At 51.6% G+C, this 17,883-nt stretch overlaps 8 protein-coding genes across 8 annotated transcripts; 3 read left to right on the top strand and 5 right to left on the bottom strand.

Moving 5' to 3' along the window:
* The first annotated feature begins 1,600 nt into the window (after nucleotides 1–1,600).
* BJX68DRAFT_227816 (uncharacterized protein) lies at nucleotides 1,601–2,764 on the top strand. The gene is made up of 4 exons (XM_071038756.1): nucleotides 1,601–1,665; nucleotides 2,142–2,341; nucleotides 2,418–2,582; nucleotides 2,638–2,764. The coding sequence occupies exons 1-4, from the start codon at nucleotides 1,610–1,612 to the stop codon at nucleotides 2,688–2,690; spliced, it is 474 nt and encodes a 157-aa protein (XP_070904072.1). The 5' UTR covers nucleotides 1,601–1,609; the 3' UTR covers nucleotides 2,691–2,764.
* A 706-nt stretch (nucleotides 2,765–3,470) lies between these two features.
* On the bottom strand, nucleotides 3,471–4,541 carry BJX68DRAFT_277707 (zinc-binding alcohol dehydrogenase family protein). Its single transcript, XM_071048380.1, has one exon. The coding sequence runs from the start codon at nucleotides 4,532–4,534 to the stop codon at nucleotides 3,497–3,499; it is 1,038 nt and encodes a 345-aa protein (XP_070904071.1). The 5' UTR covers nucleotides 4,535–4,541; the 3' UTR covers nucleotides 3,471–3,496.
* A 371-nt stretch (nucleotides 4,542–4,912) lies between these two features.
* On the top strand, nucleotides 4,913–6,446 carry BJX68DRAFT_145994 (Zn(II)2Cys6 transcription factor domain-containing protein). The gene is made up of 3 exons (XM_071036576.1): nucleotides 4,913–5,062; nucleotides 5,109–5,384; nucleotides 5,456–6,446. Exons 1-3 carry the CDS (start codon nucleotides 4,988–4,990, stop codon nucleotides 6,272–6,274), a joined length of 1,170 nt encoding a protein of 389 aa, XP_070904070.1. The 5' UTR covers nucleotides 4,913–4,987; the 3' UTR covers nucleotides 6,275–6,446.
* A 637-nt stretch (nucleotides 6,447–7,083) lies between these two features.
* BJX68DRAFT_262614 (glycosyl hydrolase) lies at nucleotides 7,084–8,765 on the bottom strand (the record flags this gene model as incomplete). The annotated part of the gene is made up of 2 exons (XM_071044487.1): nucleotides 7,084–8,196; nucleotides 8,268–8,765. The coding sequence occupies 2 exons, from the start codon at nucleotides 8,763–8,765 to the stop codon at nucleotides 7,084–7,086; spliced, it is 1,611 nt and encodes a 536-aa protein (XP_070904069.1).
* Nucleotides 8,766–8,948: 183 nt separating this feature from the next.
* On the bottom strand, nucleotides 8,949–10,703 carry BJX68DRAFT_145975 (uncharacterized protein). The gene has a single exon (XM_071036575.1). The coding sequence runs from the start codon at nucleotides 10,499–10,501 to the stop codon at nucleotides 9,008–9,010; it is 1,494 nt and encodes a 497-aa protein (XP_070904068.1). The 5' UTR covers nucleotides 10,502–10,703; the 3' UTR covers nucleotides 8,949–9,007.
* Nucleotides 10,704–12,370, bottom strand: BJX68DRAFT_145974 (DUF2855 family protein). Its single transcript, XM_071036574.1, has 2 exons — nucleotides 11,267–12,370; nucleotides 10,704–11,199 (listed from the first exon to the last, which is right to left on the bottom strand). Exons 1-2 carry the CDS (start codon nucleotides 12,239–12,241, stop codon nucleotides 10,906–10,908), a joined length of 1,269 nt encoding a protein of 422 aa, XP_070904067.1. The 5' UTR covers nucleotides 12,242–12,370; the 3' UTR covers nucleotides 10,704–10,905.
* Nucleotides 12,371–13,105: 735 nt separating this feature from the next.
* On the bottom strand, nucleotides 13,106–14,014 carry BJX68DRAFT_227807 (uncharacterized protein). Its single transcript, XM_071038755.1, has one exon. It carries the CDS (start codon nucleotides 13,981–13,983, stop codon nucleotides 13,225–13,227), a length of 759 nt encoding a protein of 252 aa, XP_070904066.1. The 5' UTR covers nucleotides 13,984–14,014; the 3' UTR covers nucleotides 13,106–13,224.
* Nucleotides 14,015–16,207: 2,193 nt separating this feature from the next.
* Nucleotides 16,208–17,345, top strand: BJX68DRAFT_227805 (uncharacterized protein). The gene is made up of 4 exons (XM_071038754.1): nucleotides 16,208–16,610; nucleotides 16,661–16,981; nucleotides 17,040–17,096; nucleotides 17,151–17,345. Exons 1-4 carry the CDS (start codon nucleotides 16,494–16,496, stop codon nucleotides 17,154–17,156), a joined length of 501 nt encoding a protein of 166 aa, XP_070904065.1. The 5' UTR covers nucleotides 16,208–16,493; the 3' UTR covers nucleotides 17,157–17,345.
* The last annotated feature ends 538 nt before the right edge of the window (nucleotides 17,346–17,883 follow it).

Genomic DNA, 17,883 nt, shown 5'->3' with positions numbered 1-17,883 from the left:
AGTCGAGCTATGATGCTAGGCCGGATTAGGGTTACGATCATAGGCAGGCTATGAGGAGCATAGACTGACTACGATGGGGCATACCCAGGACATGACCGGATCATAGCCAGGCTACGAGCCGAGCATAGTCAGGATATGATGGAACTTAGTATTTAAGCACACTCGTTAACACTTGTAATTAGTTCTAGCTACTGTCTGTTACTTTCGGAATCAAAGCTACCCTACCTTTCAGAAACCCAGTTACCTTCTTAGTTCGTTAAGAAGCAGTCTTCTCTATCGATATCAGAATACCTTAAGCCCTTCCAGGCCTAAGCAGGATTGGCAGGACTTATCTGACACCCTTCCGCCTGCCGTGGGGTTCGACCACACTTAGTCATTAGTTAGTAAGTAGTTAGTTTACCTTAGATAGTTGAGTGTACAGGTCATCCAAGCTACCTACAGAGGTTATATAAGTATCACCCCCACCACAATAATACTAAGACTATTATTAAGTAATAATATCTTAAGTAAGGTTAAAAAAAATACTAAAACTTCTTAAAATCTAAGATTTCTTTTTTTTTTATTATTGTAAGCGGCGAGGTCGGATCGGTCTTCACCCGCGGCTGGATCCTAGCAAGCAACGAGATGTCGAGCTACGCGGAATGTACGAAAGAGGAAGGAGGGGCTGTATGCCAATTGATTCAGAAACGAATCGCTGGGGATCAGGAAGACCAGCGATTCCCAGGGGTCTTTTATGTACAGCGATGCCAAGGGATCGGGTCCGAAGGTCGCTGCCTAATTGCTCGAACCCCGCGCGGCGACCTCGCGGACAACTTCGGAGTTGCTCGAGGCGCCGGCCGCCTGAGGCACCCATGGCGGTCACACGGCCCTCTGTCGGAACTGCCTGAGGCACCCGCTGTGACACTGATGTAATAAAATATCAAGCTATATAGGATATATAAAAGAGGGAGGAGAAGCTATATACTAGTTAATTTAGAAATAAATTACTAGGGATTAAAAAGACTAGTAATTCTCTAAGGGTCTTTTATATATAGTAATACTAAGAGAGTTATTCAGGATTTGGCCTAAAAAGGTTAGGCCTAATCAGGTCAGATCCCGAGCAGCAGTCGCGCGGCCTCCTGTCAGAGCTGCCTGAGGCACCAGCTGTACATTAAGATATACCCTTTATATCTAGTGTTGGCGTGACGGCCTGAGGCTACCAATCACGCGTCTGGTTCCTAGATAGCTCCATCTTCCGCTAGCTAGCTCCTACGAATCTACACACATCCCATGATGTCTCCTTTCTCCCACGGCTTCCATGCCGATATCTAGAAACAGGACTATTTTAAAACAGTCTATTAGGCGGCTTAGTTGTGATACAAGCTTATCCCCTTTGGGAGATTCTGACAGTCTCATGGTACAGACTGGTAATCTCCTGATTGGGAGTGAGGGGTAAGCGGCGCGGGTTTGGCGGCATTCGTGGAGTGGCGTAGTCCAGTGGCACCTTGTTAGGGGCGTTCGTTTAGCGGCGGTAGCGTAGTGGCGTTGTTGGCGCCATTAATTGTTTCTATATTTTTATAGTATATGAGAACGCTTTGTGTTTCATGTTCCCTTCTTCTGTCTCAATTGAATGTATCGTCAATATTTAATAAGGTCAGCATTTATTGAACTCGTTTTACGTCGTTGGTACGGTACGTGTTTCTTTTTTTTTATTTTTTTTGTACAGGGCTTTGTTACAAGCATATATATTAGGAGGTCGTCTATATCGTTAGGACCGGACCTTGGTGAGGTCCGAGGCTTTGTCAATGCAGTGGTTGCAGTGGATTTTGTTCAGCCTGCTTTACCTGTTGAGTCCGCTGAGGCATTAGCCTCGGCGGGCAATGATCGATCTATTGTTCAAAAGAATTTGAAACGTCGTGCAGCAAAAAATGCAGGTTTTTCAGACTGACATGCATACTGCTGGCTCCTCTTATTGGCTATGGTGTCATTGTGTTTAAATCTCAACCAGGCGCTTCTCTCAATCATTGCCTTCTGTCTGCTTTGAACCTATCAGTGATTTCGGGTTCCGTGTTAATTGATTGCAGTCGCATTTTGGACAAAACCCTTTTGTGGTTCTGGAATCAGATTGACCGTTCTTCTTCCTGACCATCCTAATATCTCAGCCCCGTGTCGTATACCTCAAACTATTTGATACCCTGCAGTCAGTCGACGTTCTTCAACCCATCTGCATACAGAATGGGCTGGTCAATTGAAAATATACTTGCGTTCCTTACCCTTGTCATCATAATCCCGACCACGATCATTGATAGTTGCGCCATTTTCAACTGGTGGCGGCATCGTCGCATTTCTCATTCAATAGAATGTATGTACACTTTTTTTCCCTGGCAATTCCTCTTTCTTTGAGATAACGCGACCGTGCATGGCTAATGGAAATTCAGCGTCAGGGCGATCACCCACTCCTGACCCACAGTCGGCCCATAACCTGGAGATGGTGCCGGTTCCTGAGCTAGGCCCGCCCAGAACTTTCCCGCAACATTCGTATTGGACCGCCAGTTCCTCGCTCGAAGAGGGTGTAACGTCGGTCTCATATGATCACATACATTGTGAGTATCCGACAGCCTCAACTCGTCGAGATGTTGTTGCTAACATTATACCCAGACTATGGAAAAATTGAAGTTCGTCGACCGGCGCCTCAGCCTTGGCGGTTGTAATGGACACCGATATAGATTATATCAGGTGCATTTGTGGAGTGTGGAGTACGAACGAGTTGTATCTGGAAACTCCCATTTATGAAATATTGTTTCGAGCTCTATAGTGAAGATAACGTCACTGAAATAGATCGTTTTTGTTTTCGTTGTCTGAGAGGAAGTCTGCCTGGCATTCAGGTTGTCCACATTGAAGGCATCAATAGTGGGCTCTATTGTTACTAGTACGGCTTAGTATGTACCTAGTACCACTTAATGATTTGGGACGTATTGTGGCCTTTGCTTCAGCGTCTCGGGGACTTATGCCTCCGCCAATAGCCGAGCGAATGGCAGGTCAGGCTCGAGAGTCTCAGTGTATCTCCTGCAGCCAATGGTAGACGATAGTACATGATGCAGCGTGCGAGATACTATTCAAGTATTTTGCCTGCAATACCCATCTCTGCGCATACGGCGTCTATAGTCTGTGTCTCATTCCGTAATTTGCTAGGAGAATAATATACTCTCAAGATGTCGCAACTTGATGGTAAATATTTATATTGAGGTGAAATCTTTCGATGTAAACCGGAGAACCTTAATTGTGGACTTGATCGCAGGGCACAAGAACCTAGCCCCGAGCACTTGTCATGCGACAGTTATATATCTAGTGATATATCTAGTGAGAAACCTATGGTTGCCGGTGTAGATCTAGAACTAGGCCACGGAGTCCTCTGCTGGAATTTCAGCCTTAAACAGGTAGCAGCCAAGCTGCACTTGCCAGGTACCCTGGGACGCCCCCGTACGCACACATCCCACAGCGCCAGTACTGAAAGCTATTAGATTGACAGAACAATCTTGGTCCCGCTCACACCAGCCTTCAACTTATCCAGAGCAGCATTCAGCCCTTCCAGACCGCCACTCTCAACCTGAGGCGCCGGACTAGGAACAACTGAACCGGACTTCAGGCCACTTGCTAACCACCCATGGAAGCACTGGTACATATGCTTATCTCTGCTCGTCTGTTCCAATGGTGGGAAATTGAACGTAATTTGCGTGTTGTCCAGCGTTGGATGATCGGGAGGGAGGACAGGCGAGTGGGCCACCTTCGCGGCTTCTTCACCCTTTGTCTCTCTGAGGACGTCGAGCGTTGGCTGCAGACCCCCGGCGACAACGCAGTGTGCGGTGTAAAGCTTGACACCGTCTGCCTTCACAGCGCGCACGATTTGCTCGACAACATCACTCGCCTTGTAGTCGAAGACCGCGTGGGCGCCGAGTTTCTTCAGGTACTCATGGTGCTTCGGAGACGCGGTAGCGTACACAGTGAAGCCCAGCGACTTGGCCGACTGAACAGCAAATGTGCCAACACTACTCGCTCCACCCCAGATAAGCACTGCTTGCTTGTCTTCTGTAGCATACTTGGTATCAAGCGGGATACCAATGGTCGTCCACGCAGTCAGTGCCGTCAAAACAGCCATCGGAAAGACAGCGCCCTCTTCAAAAGAAAGAGTATCCGGAAGCGGAATGACACATTCAGCCTGCACCAGTGCATACTGCTGAAAGGCCCCGTGGTCGGGCGAGCCATTCTGATAAAAGGACGAGGCGAACGCGAGGACTCGTGTTCCTGGTGGAGGGGCCGCGGTCACATTGGAGCCGGCCTTTGCGACGAGACCCGCAGTGTCAGCGCCGAGAACTGCGGGATAGATGGGTACAGGGGGCAAGCCGAAGTCGCGTTGGGAATAGTCGCAGGGGTTCAGGGCGACGGCTTTGACTTGGATGAGGATTTCATGTGGGCCCGGCTCGGGTGTGGGCCGTTGCTCGACGGAAAGGAGACCGCCTTTTGTCGGGAGGACTGCGGCGTAATGTGTCGAGGGCATATTGGATCAGAGATAGTTAGAGGGTGTACCGACAACAAGTGAACGGGCGGCGAGGTTGCACGCTTATAGTCCACGAATCTGCGGATTTTATCTTAATCCCGAGTCTGACCTGGCTTGGTTGCGTGGCTGCCTTGACGGATGTTTCGATGGTGCGTCGGCGTTAAGCTCATCATTAGGGTGAGCATCCTTATTTGCCAGCCTTGATTCCAAAGGATCTTGTTAAGATATCTCGACGGGTGTTTACGATGGCAGCCACTCTGGGGTAGATACTGAGCAACCAATCAGAGGCCGTTGCATCCGAGCAGCGGTTAGCGTGAAACATGCCCAGGTGGATCACTCGAGCTAATTCAGTGTGGTGGGGTTCAGCCGCAGCGACCTCCAAGAGTTCTCCGTCATCATCAGATTACATCCAACTCGAAACCTCCAGCCTCACAGCAAGCCTCGCAGCGCAGCATGTCTTCAACTGGCACAAGAACTCGAAGGAGGTCAAGATATGGTTGCCGAAACTGCAAGATTCGAAAAGTCAAGGTGGGTTCTTTCACTACCTCAATCCCTCCACAGCTGACAAGATCAGTGCGATGAAAGCAAGCCACAGTGCAAGAAATGTACATCATTTGGACTCTCATGCACCTTCATGTCCGCTATATCCGATCTCCAGACCACGGGCCAGCGGCTGGTAGTTCAACGCCCCGTCACAAACGCCGTCTGGATATCCGACGCATCGACGACCTATCACTTGAACGCACGGTGTCGGGATTTCATCACCCGATATTATCAGCGGAGCCTTGTCGCGCCGGATGATCCCAATCTGGCACAGGTTAACCGCAAGCTCCTCGATTTAGCCTTTACCGTAAGCAGCCTAGGCCCGTATCTAGGTGCCCCATTAACAGTGAGCCAGACACCGGCTAACACATGCTCTAGTATCCCTGCCTAACGCACGCCTCGCTCGCCGTGGCACTCACCTACGACCGCCACATGAGCGGCTCCACAGACAGCCGGCGCACGCTAGAGGAGTGCCACCACTGGTCGCAAAGCACCGTGCTGTTCAACAAGTGGCTGCGCCAGCCACTGGAACCGCAAGCCAAAGATGCAATCTGGGGCACGGCGGCTGCCCTGGTGATTTCAAGCTTCTCGCCGGATGCTTGTACCCCAGAGCAGGCGTGGCCGCTCCGGACATCCGACTGCGACCTGGACTGGTTGCGCATGGTCAAGGGGAAGATGGCACTTTGGGAAATTGTCGACCCGATGCGGCCGGATAGTTTGTTTAGTGGTATGGCGGAGACGTATGTTGATATGCAGGTGCCACTGCCAGAAGTGGGTATAGAGGGGATACCAAATGGCTTGGTCAACTTGTGCGGACTCGACAAGTGGTCTACTGCTGCGGACAATCCATATTTTGAGGCTGCCCATGCGGTAGCCAGGATACTGGGCATGGAAAATAGCGAGATAAGAACTGGCCATGTCCTGCCCTTTATCTATAGTATCCATGGCGCTTTTGAAGGTTTGCTCCGGGACAAAGACCCCGTTGCACTCATATTACTCTATCTTTGGTACCGCAAGGCTGGTCAAATGTGGTACATTGAGCTTAGGGCTAGAGTGGAACGTCCTTCGATTTGCGAGTATCTGCGACGATATCACGAGGGCAATTCCGCTGTCCAGGTATTTCTTTCGGGTGGAGAGATTGCTGATATTAGTAATATACAGGTCCAGCAAGCACACGTCGACTTTCCCAGTATTTAGTCATACATGTGTTACAGATCTCAACTATAAGCTAATCATGAAATAGCCTATGGCTGGAGACTGCCAATTTGAAAATTAAAGTTGCTTCTGTATCGTGGACTGGCTTCGCCGCTAGCTTACGAACGATAGCTATGCTCGAGTGTCTTTAAGAATCAATCTTGAAAACCAACCATCGTCTCCGTCTTTGCCAAATACGAGCTCGAATTTGCCTCAAAAATTGACCCATCTTAGTATGCATTGAAACATTCAAAAGTGAACTAGCTGGTATACTGGTCATACAAATGTCTCCTAGTGCCACTAAGACTGGCAGGCACGGCCCGGTGGAAAGGAGTGATACGATAGTTGGATGCCCGGCATATCCTATTCAAATTAACAGTAGCACGGTGAAGGCCGTATATACGGGGCAGTACAAAGCTTGCCTTTGTAGGGCCCCAACTTTCGGTCAAATATCCCCCGAAAGTTACGTTCCGGCAAAAGGACCATGGAGGGGGAGCGGGACTTTAGCCGAAGCGATGACTCCTTGTTCCCCTCGAAACCAGAGAGGAAAGTATAGCCTCCAGCCAGGACCGTGAGAAGTCATCGGTGCCCCTAGCTGAACCTTTTTCCCTTGTTCGTGACGCAAAAAGCTTGGGGTAGTGTGGGGGGAAACTTTGCTGAGCAGCCAATCAGCTATTTTTCGCTTCCTTCGGGACGATTATCGTTTACTACATAGTCTTGTAACTATGATGTGCGGGAGTAGACATCTTCTTCACGAGAAACTCAGTTTCATGCAGCTTGGTACCCATGTACTGATATTCTGAATTGCTGGCTCAATCCCTGGGCTCCCAAATCTCGAAATCGCAATGACTGACACCGACCTCTCCTCCCAGCGCTTTCGTCGCAAAGTTGAAAAGCCCAAAGCGATAACCAATGTACCCCGCCATCGACTTGGTCAAGGCATACGACGGACCCAGTTGCTCAAAGTTCTCCCCGTCGTAGCTGTATGCAAATGTAGCATTCCTCGTTGCAACCTTCTCTTCCCCGAAGCAAGCGGACCTCATATCGACCTTGATCCGCAACCACACACGGTCATGCGCCAAAGGTGTCTCGGCTCTGACCTCACCGCTTGAAATGCATTTCCAGTCCAGAGCCGCGGGGCGTCCGTTTAGCCAGCCTACTGGCACATCAGGATTTATCGGGCCGACCTTTACGTCGTCGACGTATACGAGCGTTGCCTTTTGTCCATCCTTGCGGATCCCAATGTAGGCACTCTCGTCGCGGAACATGGATGCGCCCGCTCTATCGCCATCAAGCATCTTCGAGGTATCGATGCAGAAGGTTGCTATGCTCCCAGGTCCGACCGTGCGCAAAGTGAGCGTGTTTGTAGCAAGATGGAGGCTCTCCGTCACAGTCCCAGTCTGCAGGACCAGCTCGCCGTCTTCGAGCCTCCACTTTGAGTTATCCGGGTTGTGGTTCCACTCCCAGCAGTGCTCGAGGGTAGGCTCTGTAAAGTCGTATCGTCTAACCCGTTGATGGATCTTAGAGCGCCCGGCACTCTCCCCCAGACCCCCACGCGGATACCCTAGAAGCCACTGCCCTTTCTCGTCCGTGTACTCCGCCACAACAGTGGGCCACCCCTCATCGTCAAACACGACCGGTGCCATTACAAGCACTCTCCCAGCGGGGAAAGCATCAATGAACGCAACGTAATACCACTGTCCATCTGGAGTGTCCACAAGAGCACCCTGATGAGGCGACCCGGAGCCCGCGAGGGGAGAGCGCATCCCCTTGATGACGTCGCGCACCTCATACGGACCGAATGGTCCGCTCGTCGACTTGAGCACGGTCTGCGTATCCCAGTCTTTTGTTAGCCATATGTAGTATGAGCCCTTGATCTTGTACATCCGGGCGCCTTCGAGGTAGTCGTCGGATTCGTGGACGATCTAGCACCCATGATTAGCGAAAGAGTAAACCGTGGAGAGGAGGTGGGAAGCGAGTATGGTGCGATACGTACCCGACTCTCAACCTCAATCACCCCCTCATCATCCAGGCTTGCAACCTGAATCGTCTTGGTCCCATGCGCAATATACATCGTGTCATCATCATCAACCAACAAACCAAGATCATAATAGAACCTCTCGATAGCCCCCTGCTCGCTCCAAACCTCCCCGGGATTTTTTGCTGTCCAAACATACGTCTTATCCGTCCCCTGAATCGCACTGTAAAAATAAAACAAGCCGCTACTTGGCCGGTACTTCATTGTCGACGCCCAAATGCCCTTCCCGTATGCCGTCGGGCGTTTGGGGTCCAGTGTGAAGCGATCGGGTGGTGGGAGGGTGGGCACGGAGTGGCCAATGTAGGTCCAGTCGATTAGGTTGGAGGATTGGAGGATAGGCGCGCCGGGGGAGAAGTGGAAGGAGGAGGCGCTCATGTAGTAGGTTGACCCGACGCGGAGGAGTTCGGGGTCTGGGAGGTCTTCCCAGATGAGGGGGTTTGTGAATTTGGAGGACATGTTGGCAAGATCTGTAGTTTCAGGAGCACATTAATCGGAATCTCCGAGGATATTCAGAAAGAAAAAAAAAGTAGCAGGTGATACGGCTGAGGAGAGAACTATATTTAAGACCAACTGCTGCTAATCCCTCGGCTCCAAGCGGACCGGTTGCTCGCTGTAGTTGATAGCGAGGCACGGACCGTCCATCCTTTTACCCAGACTTTCCTCCAAAACTGCCTGATCTGACTTGTTACACTACCGAATCATAGCAACCCTTCCAGCTCCAACCAGTCTGCAGTCGTAGCCACTTCTTTCTCCCGTCCACCCCGAAGTTGCGGATTGACAATCTGGATCACAACCCGCTTATACGTCGTCAAAGCCGGCGTCCCATTATTCTTCGCGGTGAGGATAAAGTGAAACTGCTGCCCCTTCTCCAACGGCTTCCCAGACACAAAGTCAATTGCGCACCACTCGGCGGGCGGCACTTGGAGTTTCACTTTCCTCCCTGGCTCCGAGTCATCTGTATCCCCGATTTCAATGTCTCGGACCTGCGGGGTGTGCAGACCCGCTTGGTTCATCGTGGGCTCTCTGTACTGGAACCAGGAAAAAGATAACGATCCACTGTCTGGGTCATAGCTTTCTGACGCATCGAGATAAACGACCGCGCCAGGCTCGACCTCAAGCACAAGCGGCGCAGCGCCTGTACTCCCATTGACCGTCACGACGGGCTGATGAATCGCTCCCTTCGGATTATCAGTAAGTGTCCACTGCATCCGCGCCGCAAAATCATTCTGGAACGCCTCTCGCCACCTCCAGATCGTCGCGTGATTGCTCGTATACGTCTCACCATCCCTGCCAACCACGGTGTCCACAGTATCCGTATAGTGCCGTACCGTGCCCCGCAAATCAGGCCCGATATACCGACCGCCCCAACTCCCCCACTCCGGATGTTCAGGCGCACCAAGCCCATTCTGAATCAGATACAAAAACGTGGGGCTATCCCCCTCAACGCCGAATTTGGCATCGGGATACACCGCACCTAGGGGTCCAACCTGCTGGATATTCCATGCCAGCCACTCCCGGCTTAGCTGCGACCGGTCGGGCCCCGATCCATCGACGCGGCCGAAGATTCCCAACCACGTCGCGAGATGATATTGGCTCCAGCCGTGTAACGAGCAGATGTAGAAGATGTCGGGGTATGTGGTTCGGATCCAGACGCCGCAGTCGTCTTGGTCGGAAATTGCGTAGACGCGGATTCGCGAGCGGAGGATGCGGCTCTCCGAGGGGGATTCTGTGGCGTGGATGTGCTGTAGAGCCTGCGCGAGGACGTTTGCTCCGCCCCAGTTCAGCACCCAGAGTGGTTCTGGAGACTCTTTCAGCGCTTCGACGAGGCGCTTTGCGCCCTCGCTCAACGGAACGTCAGAGTCCAACGCTTCCATTCCATAGACCGCTGGACCCGTTGAAACTAGAGCCAGGAGGGCTTTATGGTCTGGATACTGGTTGTCGGGGTGCACATGGGCGTTCAGGTTATTGACAACCTGTCCGTACGCGTTGATGATTTCCACCATGTCTTCGGGACAGACGCGCCGTTTCATATGAGTTGAGGTACACGCGACGATGCCCTTCGTGTCAAACTCATTGCTGTAGAGAAGATATCGAACCAGCGACTGCGCATCGTCGGGCTCGTTGGCGATGTCGGACGTGATGAATACCCGGGGCTTCGTTTCGAAGACACGGAATTTGGTTTGAATTGACATGCTGAATAGTGTGGGAGATAGATACTTGGAAAGAAAGACTCCAATACCCTTGAAGGCTTCCAGTAGCTTTTAACATCTACCCCGCGCTGGAAGGTTGACCCAGGTAGGCAGGTTGAGCCGCCGTCACGGGGTTTCCGTTTCGATAGATCATCATACGGACGGACCAATATAACCGGCTGGCAGCCATTTTGGCTAAATTCACCGCTGAGATTGGCAGGTGGTAGCGCTGATGTAGGGAAACTCGAAACCAAGAGGCTTGGCCCGCCTTCAGAGACTCGGAGGTTTTTCGGGAGTTTCGTGCCCCGCATATAAATACTGTCTATATATTGATGGGTGCCTTTATATACCATATTCTACTAGCTATGCCCAAGCTCTCATCCAAGGCTCCCTACAAAAACAGGCCACTACACCCGATACACCAGCGCCTCCTCAGGCTTGACCTTCCCCTGGCAGAGCGCTTCCCATCCGCCCTCAACCCCACTCGTACCAGCGATGCCGTCTCCCCAGACGAGACGTAGATCGGGGGCAGCGACTTCGCGGTTATCAAGCCATTGTGTCCAGCACTGATGGAGCTCGTCAAAGTACGCTGTCGGCTCCTGGATCTGCAACGCGGAATCCTGAACGCTGGATGTGTTCATCGGGACTTTGATCGATGCGTGCGAGGCCTGCATAGCCATGATTTCGGGGATTGTGTATATCTAATTCGAGTTCTTTCCGTTAGTGATCGGGTTATTTATACGGAGGGAGAAAACGAGTGTCCCAAACCTTTTGCTGGTTTCCCACTGCAATGATGGTCAGCTTAAGCGAGCGCAGCTCCGTGCTTTCCTGGATGGTCTTGACAAGTGTATCCAGTGCGCCGTCTCGGCCCCCAAAGTCCGCAATAACGATTCGTTCCGGTGTAGGTTTGATGCTTGCAATCCACTCCGCCGCGGACTTGGGGATATCCTCGTAGAGCACAGTCTTCGTCGGGAAAGCTGGAGCCATATTTCTCGCCGCTTCAGAAAGCGGTCCAGGCGACGAGGTGATTTGTAACAAGCCCAGTGGCCCAGCTTGTGCTGGTCTCTGGAAGAGATTGTACGCTGTCCCGCGGGCAGTTTTGGTAGATGCCGCAAGATTGATGAAGATGGTCTTTCTGAGATCAGCGTCCTCGAATGGCCAATCCCCTCCAGCTGCTCCGAGTGGATGTATGCCCGGACGAGTCGCGGGATCCGGACTGAAAACATATTCACTAAGAATGTAGCCTGCGCCCCAAGTCGGATATACAACAGCATCCCAAGCAAAGTTCTCAAGGCTCTGGCTCGTCATATCAATGACAGTATAGCGGTTGTAGAAGGACGCCAGTTTCTGCCGGTGCGGCGAGACTTCCTGCCAGTGTCCCGCTGGCACTGTAGGAACCAAGTCCAGGTCAACTGGGCAGGCGGAGGTGGGCCAGAGTCCATATACAGTAGTTCCTGCTGGAATCTCAGGAATCGTCGTTTCGAGCACTGTTGCGAAGCCCCACGCTGGTACTATACCCCACATTTGATTATCATAGGGCGCTTCGCAGGAGTCTGGGAGTGGGTATGCGTCCCACCATCCAAGAAACGAGCCTCCCATGGCGTAGGTAAGGTTATTCGAGGTGAGGCCGATAAGAGTAGTGCGAACGCGGATTGAAGATGGTTTCAATGGGTCGGTTGGTGCTGGGACCTGGATGGTTGCATGTTGTCGGTTATCGAGTTTGGAGACCACGTGGACATCCATAGCGGATTGAGGTGGAAGTTGAAAGTCGTGGAGTAGATTGGATGATAGCTCTTCACTGAAGACGCTCTACATCTTAACCTTTATATAATGTATCAGAGCTAGAAAGCCCCATTCCACCTGCCCAGAGGCATCCCTCTCTCGCCGGTCCTAACAAGGAATTCGATTCGGAGTCACTGTTCTCGATAGTCATATGACACCTGGCGATGATTCCGGCGCGGCGTCCCGGACTATAGCTTCAATGGACAGAGTCAAGTGACAGCTACCGGGCTACCGGGCAAAATCGGGAGCTCGCTTGGCCAAGATGCCGAATCCGTTCCGCTGCAAAGCCGCCCAGACGCGCCGAGCCTGGACCGGGCACGAAACGAGCGGAGAGAACGGCCGAAGACCCTGAAAGCTCAGCTGACTCGAGCTGACGCGGATGCCCCAATGTCAATGATTCGGAATTGGAATACTACAAGCGGATATGCGACAGCGCTCCAAGGTTGCGCCCTGCCACCTGTTTGATGCTCCGAGTTCCGGGTCGCTCCTTCTTTTCCCGAAACATTCCCTGCGCCCTTTGCACCTTCCTGATCTGTTTCTCTCTTACTAGGGCAAGTACGACCTGTGACGCATGTCGCTCCTTCCCTACTTGTTCGCCTACGTACGAAAATGCGGAACGTGGGTATTGGTCGCTCGACGATTGGTAGTCTTCTCTCTGCAGCACATACTGCAGGCATCCTGTCTCGGTGAATAACCGAGGGATGGGGGAATTCAGGATAGGAAAAGGGTGAAGATGTGTCACGAGATTTAACCTGTCGGGTCAATGCTCGATAAAAGGCTCTTTACCTGACACGCGGAAGTATAAGAATGTAGACAACCCTTAATCATCGGGTATATATGTACATCTTATCAATATTTTCTCCATTCCCTTCTGCGCGACCAAAACTCCAGTCATGAACAAGAGCATTCTTCCACTCGAAACCCCTGCCTGCACGGACCTACGTCTATGACCTCTGCCACAGTCTCAATCGAAACGGTGTACCAGACCAAGACATATCCCTAACCACCAGCCCATCATTAATTGTGCTTTGAGGCACGTCGACCACAAAATCCGGTACCGGAAGATCAAGGAGTGGTTTCACCAGCGCGGCTCCATCCCGCAGCTTTATCTTGGATGAACCATCCGTGGGATGCGAAATACGTGCAAACGACACCTGCAGGCTGCGGAGACCCGTGAACTGCTTGAGTATTTCGCTAGCATGTATCCATTTCATGCGGTCGTGGGCCGTGATTATGGACACGTAGACACGCAATGTTCGAATGGAAGCCAATCTGGTTGGTATGATCGTCCGGGGCATAGCGTTCAGCGCGTGTTGGTTTAACGAGAATGTATTGTGCTCATAGAGGATGTTGACTGACTCGGAGTATCTGTGCGTAAAACCTCGATTAACGGGCAGGAAATCTGTTCTTACATCCGCCGGCAGACACGCAGCAGCCCTATGCCAGGATTGGATGGCTCCGGCTGATAAAAGCCTGGATCCACCTGTGTAAACAGCGTAGTATGTAGTTGTCCGGAGCTCTGCCGTATCCCGCCCAGTAGTTTCGGATGATCGGTCTGCCAGTACACTGCCCACCGTGTACCCTGGCGATTCCCTCGTCCTTGTGCAGATGCATAGATGGAAGGCAGAGGACTCCATGCTAGACCATCTCTCGAAGCTCGATTGGGAGCTTGAAGAATTCGCTCTGCGTCGGTATGTGCACATCCATTGTCTCTGCGCTGCGGGGAACACCCTGTTTAACTGATGGTGATGGTGAGGGTGGAGGCGTCAGCGCGCGGCGGAACATGGGGGTAAAAGCGACTGGCGTTTGTCGCTCACCGTATTCGATAACCGGCGCAAAGACTGTTTCCAGCCTGCGTTTGATGTTTCTTTTCACGGTCCCCTTCCGGATCGCATCCCAGCGCATCTTGGGGCCCAGTACTAGCATAATGAGGATTACCTCACACAGGTTGAACTCAACCGCCATCTTTGCTCCGGAAATGCTTAGTTTGGCACTACTGGGCTTGTTGTGAAGAGAAGATGGGTCGGCTCGAGGGGCCACGGGTTCTTTTCCAAGATGCCAGCCACCAATGTCGTGTTCCCTTAGTACAGGCGCTGTCCTTGGCGGGGTTGGTGGCATGTGAGAGGTCCTTCCTTTAGCTAAACTTCTTATCTGTTGCTCAAGCCTTTATCCTACAGTACTGCGGCATTCGCCTCTGTTTGATTCATATAATGCAAGAGAAATTGGCGCTACTAGGAATATAGTCATGTAGCCCTCACCTACTTACCCGTTCATGGTATACTTGGCTGAATAATTGCCAGCGCCTGTAGCATGGGTCAAAAGGGTCAGTCCAAGTCGCTTGCACAACCCTTAATCTATTTGTTTGAGCCCTAAGTACTTTGTTAGTCTGACACCTCTATTCCCCTTTGACAGAACGGCAGGAGAAGTAAATGGAAGAATGGTAAAAATGCGTAGATGCGCAAGGGCTATTTGCCTCTAAAGCCCTCTTTACTCTTAAGATAGCGCTTCTGAGTGTTGTATTGTAATGGGACCAGCGCTGTAGAGAGGATGTCCATTGGCTTGAGCGGATGAAAATGGTATCGTAGTATTCTTCCACCTTTGACTTTTAGTCTCCTAATCAGACGCTTTATAATCATCTGACTGACTGCGCCTGGGGAATTGAAATACGTCTATGTCCCGAAGATAGGGTTGATAATCGCGAACTCTATATGCTGTTTTGTAGGGCGGATGGATACTGCTTCTATTCCCAGATTAAATATCTCCGCTCGCAAATTTCGCAGAAACGGTATAAGGGCGATACATAGCACAGACTACGGGACGCCCGTAAAAGGAACTCACAGAAGTCAGCCATCCTAGTTGCACGCATTGGGTTGTTATGGTGTGTCATCACACGCATCTAAGAAATGATTGAGCGACCTGACACAGCGATTTACCTTTTCAGTTTTGATGCGAGAAGAAGACGGATGCTTCACGACGAGAAAGCAGGATGATACCGCATCAGATAGAAGCTAAGTGGTGTGCGTAAGCTACAGGTTAGACAACTGGGACGGGGTCCAGACTGCAGTGCCCAGGTTTGGGTGTGGGGAAAGCTTCCGCCACTTCCGCAAGCCCAGCACTCGGGCGTCACTCACCTTGGCGGGCTGGACCGATGCCTGCTCCATAATCCCACGTTGGTGTCTTCTAGTACGCCGATGGGTCTGTCTCACCTGTGTTGGATGAATGTGCGTAAGGAGCTGGAGGTGGGAAATACGTCACTCATGGCACCGAAGATCCTGACGGATGCTGTCAGGTCGGACCTTTGAGAGCAAGGAGAATGTTCATCTAAAGTATAGCACACAGGTCAGCGGCCTCCCCGGAGACACTACCGGAGTATAATTACCATGTCCATTGATATATGATCCCCTTTACAGTGCACATTTGTTGCAGAAGCAGATGCCGAACCCACGATAGCGGCGGCTATGACGCAGGTGTGATCGGCAGTTTCGGCCCCCAACGATCTTCAAGCGCCGAGACGAGGAGATCAGGGAAATAAGAACTCCCCATCAGTAGCATTGCCACGGTTTAGGTGAATTCGATGGCCGTTTAATAACAGTCCTTTGTTCCCAGCGACCCCGACACAATAGGCAATCATCCCCTGAAAGGCCTGATGCATTATCCAGGGTCCGGTTGTAGTACAGCCGCACGGGGAGCTCAATCTGGACCTGTTACAAGGCTGGCAGTGAGCCGGTACAGCCATGATCCACAATCGGACGATCAGGCCCCCGATGCTAGTCCAGCATCGCCTCGAACTAATCAGCGATCAAACCCGGCACTGCCCTCGCGAACCAAGCACTTTGAGCTGCCATTGGGTAGAGTTCATTCTGCACCAAGAAAATTCCTGGCAATGTTTAGCCACCCAGGAGAGACTTACTCGGAACTTGCAGGGAAAGAATCTTGAAAGTTCAACTTCAACACCCCATATGCAGAATTTTACATAAACCTGCGGGGGCCAAAGCTATCCCGTCCCAGTCCAGCGGACAGCAAGGTAGATGATCGACCGGAAGGCGTAAGATCCGGTCGAAATATACCCGTCACGTATCTACGGAGTCTCTTTATCTCAAGCCTTCAGCAAGGCGCCTTGTTCGACTACACGACAGGTAGCCGGAGGAAGAGAGGAGCGCAGCGTTTTGACGTGTGTGGTCAGCATCACGACGCAACACCTCGCGAATGACGCATGCCACGGCCTCTACAACGGAACTGCCAGTTTCCGTGCTCCCCAATGTCAGTTGAGGCACGGCTGTGCCTCGTTCCGCAGGGTATAAATGTAGTGCGAAGGAACCAGGTCTCAAGGGTATCAATCAGCTCAATCAACCTTCCACACTCTCCTGACCTTCTCCTCAGTCTTTGTATCAAGCCCTCTTTACAATGAAACAATTCACACTTTCCATCCTTGTCGCCGCCCTTGCAGCCCCGGCCGTTCTGGCTCAAGGCCGCCCACCGATCCCAATCCCCGGCCTTGGAGAATGTCCCGAGTCCTGCGTCTCTATTAGAGCGCCCACAGGGGCGCTCATGGCCTGCTGTGGTGAAGAGGAAGGCTGCGTCGACTGCGGTCCAGACTGCGTCGCGTCCTGCCCCGACGGCAAGTATGGCGGCTGCACAGATCTGGGTGGTGGCGTTGAAGAGAACTGCAGCAAGGGGTGTGAGACGTTCTGTGACAGTGAGGTGAGTGTTTTCTCTACTTATTGTATTCCTGCATATGGGCCATTGCTGATTTTATTAGGACTATGTTATCTGCTCTATCGGTGGATCGCCGCTTGACCCTGCTCCCGAGGGCTGCGTAAGTTACCCTCACAAGACGGTGAGACTGTGTCTTTGCTAATCATGTGAGCAGCCCTAGGCGTGGATACTGGCGCGCTTGGAATACCTTGAGCACCGCGGCTGATAAACGCCAACTCGGGTCTTCATGAACGGGAACCGCGTTGATGCGCCAGAATTAGGACGGAAAGATGGGTTCACTGTACATCTCGTGTCGCTCATTTCCAGGAGATTTTGTTATCCCATCATAATGATCTCTACTGTACCTTGCATAGCTTTTGCTCCCGAGTAATTATCCCGTAGAATTTTACCCCTGACTAGTGACGGACCGACCCGTAGACCCTTGACAAAGATTGAGAGCCGTTGACAGGCCCTTGATGGCGCAATCCCGTACGTACCTAGCATCAGCCCAGGACTGTAGAGGGAATGTAAAAACGCAGGAAGGATTAAAATGGTTGATACTATTTCCTCGGGCGCGGCACCAAACAGCACGAGCCAAAGGCAAAGGGCCAAGGTGCAGAGTTTAGACTATTGGATACACCGGGAAGTGGGGTTGATAATGTCGCGATGAGGACTCTGGGACCTAAGATTCTGTTCTTGGTCTATTGTTCGATTTGACAATACGATACTTACTTGGTATATTGGTATAGAGACAATAGAAGCATTCAAGGTAACATTCTCCAATCAAAGTATTCCCAATAACAATACGGCCATGGTAAGGGTGGTGGTGGTTGGTGAAGAGGTTCAGTGAGCGAAGTGGGATTTAATCCCTTCAGATTTTTCTATAGTATCTGTAATATTGTACCTAG

This window comes from Aspergillus pseudodeflectus (assembly GCF_044049435.1).
Source record: "Aspergillus pseudodeflectus strain CBS 756.74 chromosome Unknown BJX68scaffold_4, whole genome shotgun sequence".
Classification (NCBI taxonomy): domain Eukaryota; kingdom Fungi; phylum Ascomycota; class Eurotiomycetes; order Eurotiales; family Aspergillaceae; genus Aspergillus; species Aspergillus pseudodeflectus.
The sequence above is the reverse complement of the archived record's forward strand: the minus strand, read 5'-3'. Positions and strand labels throughout refer to the sequence as shown.